Genomic DNA, 14,175 nt, shown 5'->3' with positions numbered 1-14,175 from the left:
TTTTTTAAACCAGGGGTGTCCAAACTTTTCCCTAGGTGGGCCAAATTTGCTAATTTGGAAGTGCCCGCGGGTCAACAATCGTGCTTTGCTCAAAAATTGGCGCATTATACAGTAATGTGTTTTTTAATATCATTTTTATACAGCAAACCAATACCCAGGTTTAAGCATTTTGTTAAGCTATAAGTTATCAGCTTTTCATTATAAATTAAAACATCCAGAAATTTGTAAAATACAGCTGTATTGATGTAAAGGATGAAACTGACGTCTTGACAGTTTTTTTTTAAGGTTTGGTTTGGGTGACCGCTAAGTAGTTTTAAGAGACCGCAAGTGTTTCATTTAAATACTAAAAAATAGCCATATTTGCTTAAGACATAGCGAGAAACAACCATTACTTTTCTACTGTAGTTGCAAGTCCAAATTTTGGGAAACCGCTGGAGAAATTTGGGGGACCGTTTCTGTCCCCCAAAACACCTTAAAAAACACTGCGTCTTGATATTAATATCCTGGTCAAATTTGGTTCGAGTTTATTGGTAGACAAGCATAAAACATCACGTATGCGAGAGTCGCTCAGTTTTCATCTCAAGCGGTTCTTGAAGTTTATAACCGAAAACGTCTGCTCACACAAATATGTTGAGCTAAGCTTAACGTTTTTTTGCAAAATGTTTTCATTTCCTTGTGCTTTTTATCCAGCTGCTGGCAAAAAAGCACAAGGAAAAGATGTTGCTGCCAATTTCGCCGTCGCAGTGAAGCTCAATCAGCTGAAGATGAGCTGGAGCCTCATTAGGATTCACGCAAAAAGAAGTGAATAGCAACAAGTCCTTTTCAATTGCGGCAAAATCCCGAAAGCGGTCGTTGAATTCGTTGCTCTTCAAGACAATAATAGTTAATTTCGCAATTATGATTGTTACTATCCTCATTCCTCACCCTCCTCTTGTCTTGTCTGTGAGAAAAAGTTGTCCTTATTTTTTTTTAAATGGAAGTTGAATTGGTATGATTTCTGTGTTTGCGAGCCAAAAAGAACACATTGTGAAACAGCAAACGCGGACTAGACAAAAACATATCGCGACCTGGATTAGATCCGCGGGCCGGACTTGGGAACCCCCTGTCGCAAACACACGAGTGACAAGGTGAGCAGTTGCATAAGGCACTTCAAGAAGGCTTTACATCATCGAAATCTAGGGAATATGAAAAAACTTCATGGTTCGTACGAGAGTAAATCTATTTTATTCAGGCATGTTGTGACAGACTACAGCAAATTTAACAAAGTTACAACGATGTGAAACAAACAGCTGGCCTTGTGGTGCTGAACACAACACTTAAGCTGTAATTTGCTGCAAGTCACCATTAACCTTTAGTTTCACTGAAGCAGTAGTAGGCTACTAAAACGTACAGTATTAAATAACAACTGAATCTGAATCGAGCAAGAAAACATGAAATACCACAAGCACACACTAGTGGGGAACAAACCGACGATGGATTATGATGATGATGATGATGACACAAGAAAGCGAAATCATGCGTGATTCTTACACGAATCTGCACAACAAAATCTTTTCGGTGCCTTATTTCGATATAATCAATGCAATGGTCCATATGGTCACAGCAAATATTGCGCTAACGTAAACTGCCATGCTATGTACATCGGTGTCTTTGTTAGAAATCCGGCCAACTCTTGACATACTGCTGTCAAATACTGAGCAACTTTGACTGACATAACATAGATCATCGGCTCAAGTGATTCAAACGAGAATAAACTTGGAGAAGTTTATGCCTCAAGGCTGTTGTACAGCACTTGACTGAAACATGCTGAATCCACTCCAAGAAAATATCCAGCAAATACGTCGGCGCAAGGATTGCAAAACAATAAGTCCAGCGCCAAATCACCCGGAATGTTGAAAATTCAGTGATGGGGAACTATTCCCACCAAAAACTTACTGAAAAGCTAACATCCAGAGAACGGATGTAATGCCAATGCTTTGGAGGAATGTACAGCAATTGCCCGGGAAGCAAGATGTGCTCTTGACAAAACTCATCATCTACTTGCTTGAACAGTGGAAATGTATTCAAATCGGGGTTTTCCACATCAACTCGGCTAGTGTTGGTTAAAACACTAGTGCCACCATGCGGATAAAGAGATGAACTGTGCTCTGGCGCATACAAACGAATATATTTTCGTCCAACAACCTGAAAAATAAAAGCAAAACGTTTAAAATATTGTTGTCAAACATTTTCATTTATGATTTTTCATTACAAGAAAGCAATTGTTTGAGGACAAGGCCTTGGGATGAGCAGTGTCTAAACGACCTGTTGAAAATAAAGACGAAAATCAAACATTAATTCAAATTTATTCGACGTTTCAGATAAATAGTTCTAAATATCAACTGCAGCATATTCATGGCAAATTCTGCTTTGGAAACCGGTAGAAGACGATGCAATTGCCTTGAGTGTTTCATTCCATCTCTAGCTTGGACGTGAAATTGCGATTAAACAGATAAGTAAGTAACCGTGCCAATCTTGATGGATACGTTTAAGGAATGTAACTATGAGGGTTGTTAACATTGTTCCAGGCTCTCCATGCTGTATACTAGTGTATATCATTAAACTCACAACCAATTGAGTCTCCAAAACACTGCATTTGAGCGCCAGATTGGCAAACACAAAAGTGTCCTTCGAACGCTTGCTCTAAAAATTTGGCTTGGAAGTAAAGGCTTGAATAGGCAAACAGCAAAGTAGTTTCTGCAAGCAGTTGACAATACTTCAATTTTCCCATCCATTCTAGTAAGGGAGTGCTGTTTTAACTGAACTGCACAACTTCTTAGGTTAAAACTTTGACTGTAGATTTATTTTCTCGTTTATAGCTGTGGAAACTTGTCAGACTGACAAGGCAGATGTTCAACAAATACCTGGGCTAACAAGTTTCTTTTAGGGTCATGATGACATGGTGAGATTGTGCCTCGTGGTCCAAACCATGCGTTGATGTCAACATCATCATCAGCATCAAACGTCGATTGATCTGACAAGCAGCAATAATCAGGAATGATGATGTCTTCTCGAAGCTCCGGCACCTAACAAGAGTCACATGGCTGAGTTTGGCAGTCGGAGTGACCAACGATACTTAATCACCTTTTGCGACGTCTTTCGCATTTGCATCAGTGGGTTATGTTAAAAACAGTTATTTAACTAACCATCAAACCAATCGAGTTAATTGCTCATAATGACAACGTAATCCAGACAGCATTCGTACAGAAAAAATCTCATTTTTTAATTCAATACGAAATACTGCTAAAAGGAAGACACTTTTAAACAAACTAGAAAATACGGTGCTCCTTTCCTACCCCTTACCTGATCAAACAGTTGATGTTGTGCCAAATAGCCGGCAGCTGATTGACAGTCGGAAATATAGTTATCAACAAATCGATCGACTGTCATCAACCGCTGCCCCCACTTGTCGTCAGTGTACTTCGAGCCGACCTCTACCGGCACAGTGCGATGTCCGGCAACTTGCTTTAAGTAATCGGGACTGAAAACATACAAGACATTGTAAAATATCTAATTATCATGATAGAGTAAAGAACTGTTTTTCTTTTGCTTTTTCTATAGTAACATCAAACATTTGTTAAATCTTGTAATGACATATCGTGAGGTGTGAAACTGTTGCTTGATTAAGAGAAAGCGTTAATAGAGCTTCGGTAGAGAGTTTGTCTTGTTGAACCATAGGCATACGAAGCCGAGTAACGTGATCAAGTTCAACATCTTCAAGTTTATTACATATAGAAACACAAAAAATTAAGCAACAAATTAAGTATCGAACGTTTTCGACATCACAAGATGTATTATTATTCCTGAAAAGGACATCTTGTGATGTCGAAAACGTTCGATATCATACTTAATTTGTTGCGTAGTTTTTTGTGTTTCTATATGTAATAAACTTAAAGATGTAAAACTTGATCACGTTACTCGGCTTCGTATGCCTATGGTTCAGAAAGCGTTAAATTCAACTTTCACTTTTTCACAATGCTTGCATGAAGTAATGGTTGTAAAGATAGCCTACTAGGAATCCCGTACTAAAAATACTAGGAATCTTACGATACTAGGAATCAATTTTTTTATTTATTGTCAACGTGGCCGCCCTTCTCTTGGATAACTCTCTTTCTTTGTCAGAAGTTTTCGACCGAGGCACGTAGCTCATCCTGGGGTATTTTGGCCCATTCCAGCAGGAGTGATTGCTTCAGAACATCAACACTTCGGTGAGCAACGGAACAGGTCTTTGCCTCCAATAACGACCGCACACAAAAGTCCATGGGATTCAAATCAGGCAATGAGGCCACATTCCCCTGCTCTAGAATCTTGTAAGTAGACGTGAGCACCAGTCCTGAGTCTTTCTTGACGCGTCGGATGGTGCACCATCTTGTTGGAAAGTGCAGGGCTGATCTTTGCAGTGTTTCTTCATCTCTTCAAGGGCTGGAACTAAAATATCATTGAGGTAGCGATTTGAATTGATTTTAACCGTTTGTTTAACGAAAACCAGAGGAGAGTTCCAACTTCCAAGTTTTGGAGATGGCGGCCAACACCATGACAGAAGACGGTTTTTGACGGCGGTAAATTGTTCTCACATAATCTTTAATATCTGCTGAAGATTTTGCATAAATTCTATCATTCTGATTATTGAACTGAGCTTCAATTGTGAAGAGATTTTCGTCTGAAAAAATGATCTCTTGCCCTGCCATGCCTGTCTTCAGTTTTCTGGGAAGAATCTGTGCACTTTCAAGTCTCTTTTGCTTTTGGAGAGGTGTAAGAAACTGCCGTTTTCTCATCTTGTAAGGAGACATCTAGAGATCTTTTCCACAATTATTTTCATTGAAGTGTTGCTCACATTCCTGTCTTTGGCCATTTCACGGATGGATCTGTTTGGATTTCTCCTCACTTTCTCGGACAGCCTAAACCACTTTTTTTGTTCGAGAAGTGCGAGGTCTTCCACTCCTAGGACGATCTTCAGGTGTACCAAGTTCCTTAACTCTATCCACAACATGGCAAACGGTGGATTTGGCAACTTTCAAGAGCTTAATGATCTCAGAGTTGATTTTCCCCGCGCGATGCTGAATAATGGCTTCTCTTTGGCTCATTTTAGACCTTACAATTAAATTTTAAAGAGTTGAGCAAGATATTTAGCATGAAAAAAGACATATATATATATTAGTGACATTCAATCAAATATAGTTATTACTATCTGAAGCCTTTACAAATTGTTTCACCTAACGGATCATCAGAAGGTCTGAAAAAACATGCAAACAGCAAAGAATCGATAATTCTGAAAAGATATTAAATATTACAACTGTAATTTAATCTGCCAAAAAAATCTCTAAACCTGTACTTCCTGAGAAGATATTAAATATCACAACTGTAATTTAATTTGCAGAAAAAACCTCTAAACCTGAATTCCTGAAAAGATATTAAATATTATAACCGTAATCCAATCTGCAGAAAAAAAACTTCAGAATTACTAAGGACAACCTCCATCCGCCACGACAAAGCTTCAATCAATTTGTCCCAATGGAAACCAAGCAACATGATGGCAACATCTATGACATCACAAAGAAGCAAAATGCTTATGTGATGATCAGCGCAACCTGTAGTAACCTGAACAAAATTAATAAAAATTGTTTTTAAGCCTGTAAAAATTAAATGAGATTTATAACCTGTAAAAATCAAATGAAATTTAATTTTTTCAAAATTATAACCTGTGAAAATCCCAAGGAATTGTGATGATGTAACCTGTAGTGATCTGAACAAATGAAATAAAATATGTTTATAAACCTGTAAAAATTAAATGAGATTCATAGCCTGTAAAAAACAAATGAAATTTTTTAAAAAACCTGTGAAAATCAAAAGGAATTTATTTCATTTTGAAATACTTGAGTTTAAATTTGTTTCTATGACGACATTTGCCGACCAGTTCCGAACGCTTGTTCAAAAGGTGGCCACTATCAGCCTTCAGAATGGCCAGCTTTTCAGCCAAACATAGGCCACAATTGTTACGACCACCTCCACTATAAGGCCGAGCACAGCTGTGGATGGACCAAGTTATTTTAGGATCAACACCCTTGTTCTTAAGGTCCCAAACTGCCTTAGATAGTTCGGTGCTGTTTCGTTTCTAAAGACCTGTCCATGAAGGTACATTTATGGTTGGAAAAATGTTTTTTAAAAGTAGTTTCACAACAACCAATGTAATTAAGAACCTTCGGGCCGTTATCAATGGTGGCTTTGTAAACAACAGCCTTCTGCAAGCATTGCCCATTCAAAGGACAATCTGGCCTCACCCTACAATTGCAACCAGGCTGCGATGGTACATTATTAGCCTGCAATATTGCTTTATTGTGGGAGGATATGACGCTTGCAACATTCGGAGTACAACTGTAGCTCAGCTTAATAGTATTACGGTTGAATATTTTGTGCAATCTGCCAGATTGTCCTTTGAATGGGCAATGCTTGCAGAAGGCTGTTGTTTACAAAGCCACCATTCCTCCCACAATAAAGCAATATTGCAGGCTGATAATGTACCATCGCAGCCTGGTTGCAATTGTAGGGTGAGGTCAGATTGTCCTTTGAATGGGCAATGCTTACAGAAGGCTGTTGTTTACAAAGCCACCATTGATAACGGCCCAAAGGTTCTTAATTACATTGGTTGTTGTGAAACTACTTTTAAAAAACGTTTTTCCAACCATAAATGTACCTTCATGGACAGGTCTTTAGAAACGAAACAGCACCGAACTATCTAAGGCAGTTTGGGACCTTAAGGACAAGGGTGTTGATCCTAAAATAACTTGGTCCATCCACAGCTGTGCTCGGCCTTATAGTGGAGGTGGTCGTAACAATTGTGGCCTATGTTTGGCTGAAAAGCTGGCCATTCTGAAGGCTGATAGTGGCCACCTTTTGAACAAGCGTTCGGAACTGGTCGGCAAATGTCGTCATAAAAACAAATTTAAACTCAAGTGCTTCAAAATGAAATAAATTCCTTTTGATTTTCACAGGTTTTTTAAAAAATTTCATTTGTTTTTTACAGGCTATAAATCTCATTTAATTTTTACAGGTTTATAAACATATTTTATTTCATTTGTTCAGGTCACTACAGGTTACATCATCACAATTCCTTGGGATTTTCACAGGTTATAATTTTGAAAAAATTAAATTTCATTTGATTTTTACAGGTTATAAATCTCATTTAATTTTTACAGGCTTAAAAACAATTTTTATTAATTTTGTTCAGGTTACTACAGGTTGCGCTGATCATCACATAAGCATTTTGCTTCTTTGTGATGTCATAGATGTTGCCATCATGTTGCTTGGTTTCCATTGGGACAAATTGATTGAAGCTTTGTCGTGGCGGATGGAGGTTGTCCTTAGAATTTTGAAGTTTTTTTTCTGCAGATTGGATTACGGTTATAATATTTAATATCTTTTCAGGAATTCAGGTTTAGAGGTTTTTTTTGCAGATTAAATTACAGTTGTGATATTTAATATCTTCTCAGGAAGTACAGGTTTAGAGATTTTTTTGGCAGATTAAATTACAGTTGTTATATTTAATATCTTTTCAGAATTATCGATTCTTTGCTGTTTGCATGTTTTTTCAGACCTTCTGATGATCCGTTAGGTGAAACAATTTGTAAAGGCTTCAGATAGTAATAACTATATTTGATTTAATTCGCTCTGCTTTGCCTGTTTGCTTGGCATAGAGCACTTTTTGTAGTATTAATAGTTTTTATTGTTTTATTAGTGACATTCAGTATGTTTAATCAAAAAATGAAACAAAGTACAAGAACTTTCTCTTCACCCTGCCTGTATATAAAACGTGCTTCAACATATATATAAGTTATGAAAAACTGTAGTGCCACAAATCTAAGTGAAGAGCAAACAGCAATTGCTGGTTGTTCTTGCTCTTTTCCTTCCAACATGGTGGGTGAATCACAAAAGGCCAGTGTCACTCCCCAGCTTAGCAGTTAGTTTGTAATACGACATTTTTTTACCCCACATCAACTGCTGCGATGAAACGACCAAAGACATTACAATCGCTCATGTTCTTTCGTAGCAACAAGCAATCTTCAAATTAAGTAACAAAGCTTAAAGCACAATTCATCACCTCCACAACGACATGGCAGGCCAGTGATCTATGCAACCGTCCAGTACAACAGGCTTTCCAGCTTCCACATAGCGAAGGAATGTCTCCAAAGATGGGGCTTGTAGAACAGGAATCGTTCTGTCTTTCCTGAGACTAACGTTAGTGCACGATACCTTCTCCAACGTCGCTTTCTTCGAATTCTGTGGTTAGAACATTTCATTAGGGTTTTGAATGAAGCAATAAATTCAAGCTAAAAATAAAATGTGAAACCATTCATTGCACGAAAATGCAACTCCAAAGTCTGCCATCATTAACAGTTTGAACTTGTGAAGACTGGACGTTCAATAGATAAACTTGGGACTGACAGGTTGAATACACGCAAGATCAAGCATTCCGATGTAAGTTAGATGCAAGAAAGCATTGCATATCAGCATCAGTCTGCTAGAAATATTTACTCAACCGGTGGCGTAATTGTAATTTGTAGGTCGCAACGTATTTTATGGCTTGCGAAGAGGGTCTGCTACTATTCGGTGAGTCCGATTCGGTGAGTTCCTAACCTCTAACCCCTAACCCTAAAACGGCAATGATAATTAGGCTACGGTACCCGATAATTAAAAAAAAAAATTGAAAAAATCACCAAATAGAGATCGTATTCACCGAAACGGGCCATTCCGTGCGAAGAAGACAATCAAAGAAGGTTTTTAACAAGTGAACCAAACCAGTTGGACAATTGGAAGATTCATTGAGATGATATGTATAACATTGTATATAACTGGTAAATGTATCTCAAGTCAAGCTCAAACCTGCTTCTCAAATTCTTTATTAGCGAAACGCTTTCTGTCTTTGCGTGGTTTGAAAACACGAATTAATCGATAAAAAATACCGTCAAATATTGGACGCCCCATCAGCAAGCCCATGTCACATATCCGACACACCTCCTGGAATTACACAGAAACTGATTTCAATTATTAGGTTTGTCCTAATTAATCAACATTTTGGTGAAACAAATTATTTAAAATACTGCATGTAACATGACTTATGTATATACATAAAAATCACTTATATATCGCATTCAAATCTTAAACTTTGACTGCTTTGAGGTTGAGTTTGTTAAGAATTGTATTATGTAGTGCGAAATGAGCTAATAAAAAATTGCTTTTAAAAAAGCAGTTTAATTCAATTCATAGCTAACACCTTTCGTAAAAAGGTTCATAACATAGGCTCCATAGTTCATATAAAAGAAATGCATGGCTTAAAAAGTACCTCAGCAACTCCGAAGGAACGATTTTGAAGAACAGCAAATGAAACTGCTTTGAAAAGCGATGCCAGAGAATATATTATCCGTGAGCTATCTGGGACGTCTTTCCAATGTCCACTATTGAGCATTTCCCATGATATATCAAGGAGCTGATGAAACAATGAAACACATTGCACTTTTCAACGATTTGTGGTATATATTTTGTTTTGACATGGTCTGTTTTAAGTGCTGATGCATGCAACACATATCTGTGATGGATAATAATTAGATATAGCGCTATATAAAAACACACATTAGGCTATGGTACTATTTTAGAAAACGTATTGAAAATGCAATAAATTTGTTGCACTAAAAAAATGTCATGCCCACAACCATACAAATTAAGAAAAAAATCACCTGCAATTACATATAATATTAGGGGTAGGCTGTACATATGGTTAAAAAAGTTATCATTCTAGATCATTTTGGTGACACCCCTATTTTGAAGTATCTTGTCTCCTGAGCATTTTAAGCGATAATTCAATAAATTTGGAGAAAAACTGAGGCAGTGCCGGCAAAAACGGTGTCCGGAATGCATAAAATCGAAAATGACACGTTTAACAGTAATAATGCATTTAATACAGTATACAATGTCGCCATAAGCCAGCAATTGGTTTTACTGTTTAGTGTTTACAGTGGTGGCATTCAAGATGGTCATTGTTTACAGCAGTGGTTCTCAAAGGGGGCGGTATTGGCCCCCAGAGGGGGAGGGAGCATTTTGATTTTGCAGGGGGGGCAGTATGATTACCTCGGCTTAAGGGTAAACGGTTTCGTCAAAGAGCTCGTATCTTTGTGGTAGCATTTCCTACCTCATACCTGGTGGGAAAGGGATTTAGCTGTGTTGTTCTGCTACATACCAAACAGCAAAACCCACTTGACAATTTAACATATCCAATATCCATAAGAGGTGATCTTCGAATGTTTCTCACTGGCTTTACACCGTATTAGAGCCGCACTTTTGCCGGCCCTCATGTAATTAATTCGCCAGATTCCAACTAGACTTACGCAAAAGTGATATTTTTTACTTAAATAAACAAATATAGACTCTCGGCATTATTTAAAGCACGCTTGAATCTTGCCCCACTAAAGACGAATTTGCCAGCCTGGTTAACATAAGTAAAAATATCGGATTCACTACTAGCAATGCCCACTGTGCTACTGCAAGTAATCAATGTCTGTGGTAGTATTTAATAAGTACGGTACCGGTATACTGTTCTGTATACTAGTTATACTGATTCATAATAATAGTACTATGTAGCAAACCACTTCTAGTAAAATGCTTTGAATAATCCCTCAATGATGTGGCAGTTATCCAAGAGAAATGTCATATTCCTTCCTGACATATCCCATGAACCAAGTTTATTACATGGCATTATCTGTGAGACGCAGCACATTGGACATCAGGTCTGCTTGGATATCTGCACCTCTGATTCAAACTTTCATTGGGATGACTTTCCCTTTCTAAATGCTCAATTGTGTAGGTTGTATCACCATTGTTCTTCATACAAATTCCAAGATGCCAATTTCTTTTGTTCCCAGCATCCCAAATTACAAATGCACGGCTCATTTACATCAACATCTTTGTTCCTGGATCATTGTAGATCAGCATCTCCCAGTTCTTGATTAATTATCGTTGTCATATGTAAAATGCAATGCAGTCAATATGTCTTCTTCTATTGGAATTTCTAGAAGGTCACTCACAGAGTCACACTGTTTAGTTAGAATCAAGGTCAGGTTCAGTTTCGCCTTGTTCTTCTGTGTTAATCGGATTTACTTTGAACAAATTTGGCCCAGTCACTACGTCCACTCGTCCAGTCACTCGGATTTCTATGGCAGTGAATATTTTGTTGGAGCAGCTTGCTGATCTTTTGGCCAATGATCGACATAGAGAATATTAGCATTGCTGAATATTGAATGGAGAATATTAGCCAAGGCAGTGTGCAAGTCCGGTAATATTTGTACAAGCTCTGTTTGAGTGTTTTTTCAACCATATTTAAAATTGGAAGTGTGAAACGGTAAGAAAACCATGCACTTTCAAAGCCCAACACAACAAAGTTACTCTGCAAATATATGCGAAAAGCTTGCACCAATTGATTATTCGACTTTGTGCTTTCGAGCAATGACTTGTATTCCGGAATGTGATACAAGATTGTTGCTGCTGTGCATCCAAGCTTCCCGAATCTCCTCTCCTTGAACTGGCTATGCTTCTTCGATTTTCCAGATTCAACAACCTTGTCAAACAATTCGAATTGTGGTGACTTATGACCATCATTCACTGCCAGTTTAGATAGAGCTTCCAAAGCAGCAAATACAACACTCTTGCTGGAGGGAAGAAATTATTTTAATGCGGGTATGTGAGCAAAAAAATCTCCCGCATGTGGAGTTTTTGCGTATTCCAACATTACATTTAAATTACCACGATCGAAGACTTTGCAAGTATGACTGACGCAAAGCTAATGCAAAGGTATATGGTTTGACCCCAGCGTAGCTGCAATGGATTCCTCGATGCCAAGATCTTTGCTGACATAATCTGTCTTTATTGAAGTACGTAACTTTTTCCCATAGATCAATTGGTGAAACATTTCCATTGCTTGCCAAACACAATCGATGTAACTGCTCCACAATTAATCTTGTAATATTTTCTCTGGTTTCCACCGCAAAAGATAGAGGTCTTAATCGAAATGGTTTACTACCACTGAACTTCATTATTATGGATGTCTATTCTCCTGTAATTCTTCTTCCTGTGGTACTATCATAATGTATTGTTATTGTTTCTTCGTCATGTGCATCCAATATTGCATGGGCACAATTTTTCTTGCTTTGAATCACTTGTAAATGTTTTATACCATCAATGACTCGTAGAGAAGGCAACACATGCTTGTAGGATTCATAGTCCGTTGATAGACGAGATGTTTTTGACATAGTTCCTCTGTTGGAGGCACATATCCTGGAACATCATCGACCTTGAGGTAATATGTATGCCTGTATGGTTGTAAAAAGTCATTGAGATGGTTTTGAAAACTTGCTGTGATTGCTTAAATGTGATGCCCGCTTTGCTACATGTGGTTGCAATTACCGATTTAATATCTGAAGTGAAATTGCGAACTTTGCGTATGGGTGTGTACTTTTCTCAAGACTGCATTTGGCTTATTGGCCTGAAATCTGGGATTTTTTATAGTGCGCAATCCGAAACACTGTTTTTGCCGGCACTGCCTGGAAAATAACTCAAATGACCCAGTTGAGGTCTTAAAACAATCAGCTGAGCATACTGAATAACTTGAAGGTGTCACCAATTGACTTTGAGATACCCCATATGTATAGCCTACCCCTAATAATATATACATTATATATACAATATATATGACAGAGCTGTAAGAGTTGGGGGTTTAATAGCACGGCAAAAACATTTTATTTGTCTATACTCTATATAGATATTTTATATTTCTATAATCTTTGGATTGAATGAGAATGTTCATAAGTTAGCGAAAGCGAATGGAGTGAGGTGGTCAGAAAAATTCAGGAATTTTGTTGACTTTACTTAATTATGACCATTATATACATATTTATTTTTGTTGTATGTCCTGTAGGCTATAATCAATAGGCTACTGTGCTCTAAATATAAAATACATATAAATTGAACAGAAATGTAATATGATTTTGAAAAATAAGTATATTTCAGTTTGTAATAGATTATAAACAATTCAGATTGAGTTATGCAAGAATTATTTAGATTGAGATTACTATCATTTCAAATCCTGCAGATTCGAGCAGAATAAAAATAATTTTTTGAGTAAAAAGCATACAAAAGTACAAGGCTAAAGCCTATTTGCAATGGTGCTTTCTTTAGCAATTATTTGTGTCAGCAGTGATTTAGGCCTATATTAATAATAATTTAATAAACCGAATAGCTTCACAGTTAAAATTCTTCTATGGAGAAGAATTTCTCATCGATTGGGAATTACTGTTTAGATTACCAGTTATCCCATATCAACATGGCCTACCTCGTCTGCTGCTGTCATTACTTCCTGAAAATCTTCAGCATACGTACATTCACAACATCGCTTTAACAGACACAAAGTAGCAGGACTACATTGGTGACATAGCAAAGAATTAATTTTGCAAAGTAAAGTTGTAGAATCAGAAGGTAGCAAATAAAGAACAGCCTTTTTTCTTTCCAGCAACTCATCTTCAGTTTTGCATTGAATTTTTTTAATATTGGCAGTTCTGTTTTCCATCACAGATGTTTTTTTACCATCAAAGTTGAACCAAGAATTTCAGATGTGGCAAAGGCAACGTAAACTAACTGTGGTGACCTCCGGAAATATAGTTTCCTGAAATTTCAGCAGAACTGAAATCAAACCCAGGATGTTCAATTTGATATCGTTCAAGTGTTAATTTGCGCTGCATTTGATCGAATGTCCAATTGTCAGGGGCGCATCTTCCATCAGCAAAAAGAGATCTCCAACAAGATGCTGCAAATAATTATGATATATATATACAATTTATTGGGTGCAACCTAATTCGTACCCTGAACAATTCATACCCTCACTTCGTACCCTGAAAAGATTGAGAGAAAAAATAGCACAAAGCCAAAGTCGCTGATAGCAACAAAGCTGAAGTCGCTAATCGGAGTTTTCTCAAAAAATTTGAAGTTAGGTTTAGGGTTAAGCGGAAACTACGATCCGTGTGCTATTTTGGCTTTTTTATTTTTTTTTATTGATTTTTTCAGGGTACGAATGGTTCAGGGTACGACTTAGGTTGCATC

General features: G+C 37.4%; 1 protein-coding gene across 1 annotated transcript; it reads right to left on the bottom strand.

The window, feature by feature from the left end:
- Nucleotides 1-1,020: 1,020 nt before the first annotated feature.
- Nucleotides 1,021-13,704, bottom strand: LOC145766284 (lysine-specific demethylase 8-like). The gene is made up of 7 exons (XM_082577959.1): nt 13,412-13,704; nt 9,377-9,520; nt 8,917-9,051; nt 8,135-8,313; nt 3,343-3,520; nt 2,904-3,065; nt 1,021-2,184 (listed from the first exon to the last, which is right to left on the bottom strand). Exons 1-7 carry the CDS (start codon nt 13,643-13,645, stop codon nt 1,915-1,917), a joined length of 1,302 nt encoding a protein of 433 aa, XP_082434085.1. The 5' UTR covers nt 13,646-13,704; the 3' UTR covers nt 1,021-1,914.
- Nucleotides 13,705-14,175: the final 471 nt, after the last annotated feature.

The sequence above is a fragment of the Aplidium turbinatum genome, chromosome 3 (genome assembly GCF_918807975.1).
Source record: "Aplidium turbinatum chromosome 3, kaAplTurb1.1, whole genome shotgun sequence".
In the NCBI taxonomy this organism is placed as follows: Eukaryota; Metazoa; Chordata; class Ascidiacea; order Aplousobranchia; family Polyclinidae; genus Aplidium; species Aplidium turbinatum.
This window is presented reverse-complemented; position numbering and strand designations above follow the sequence as displayed.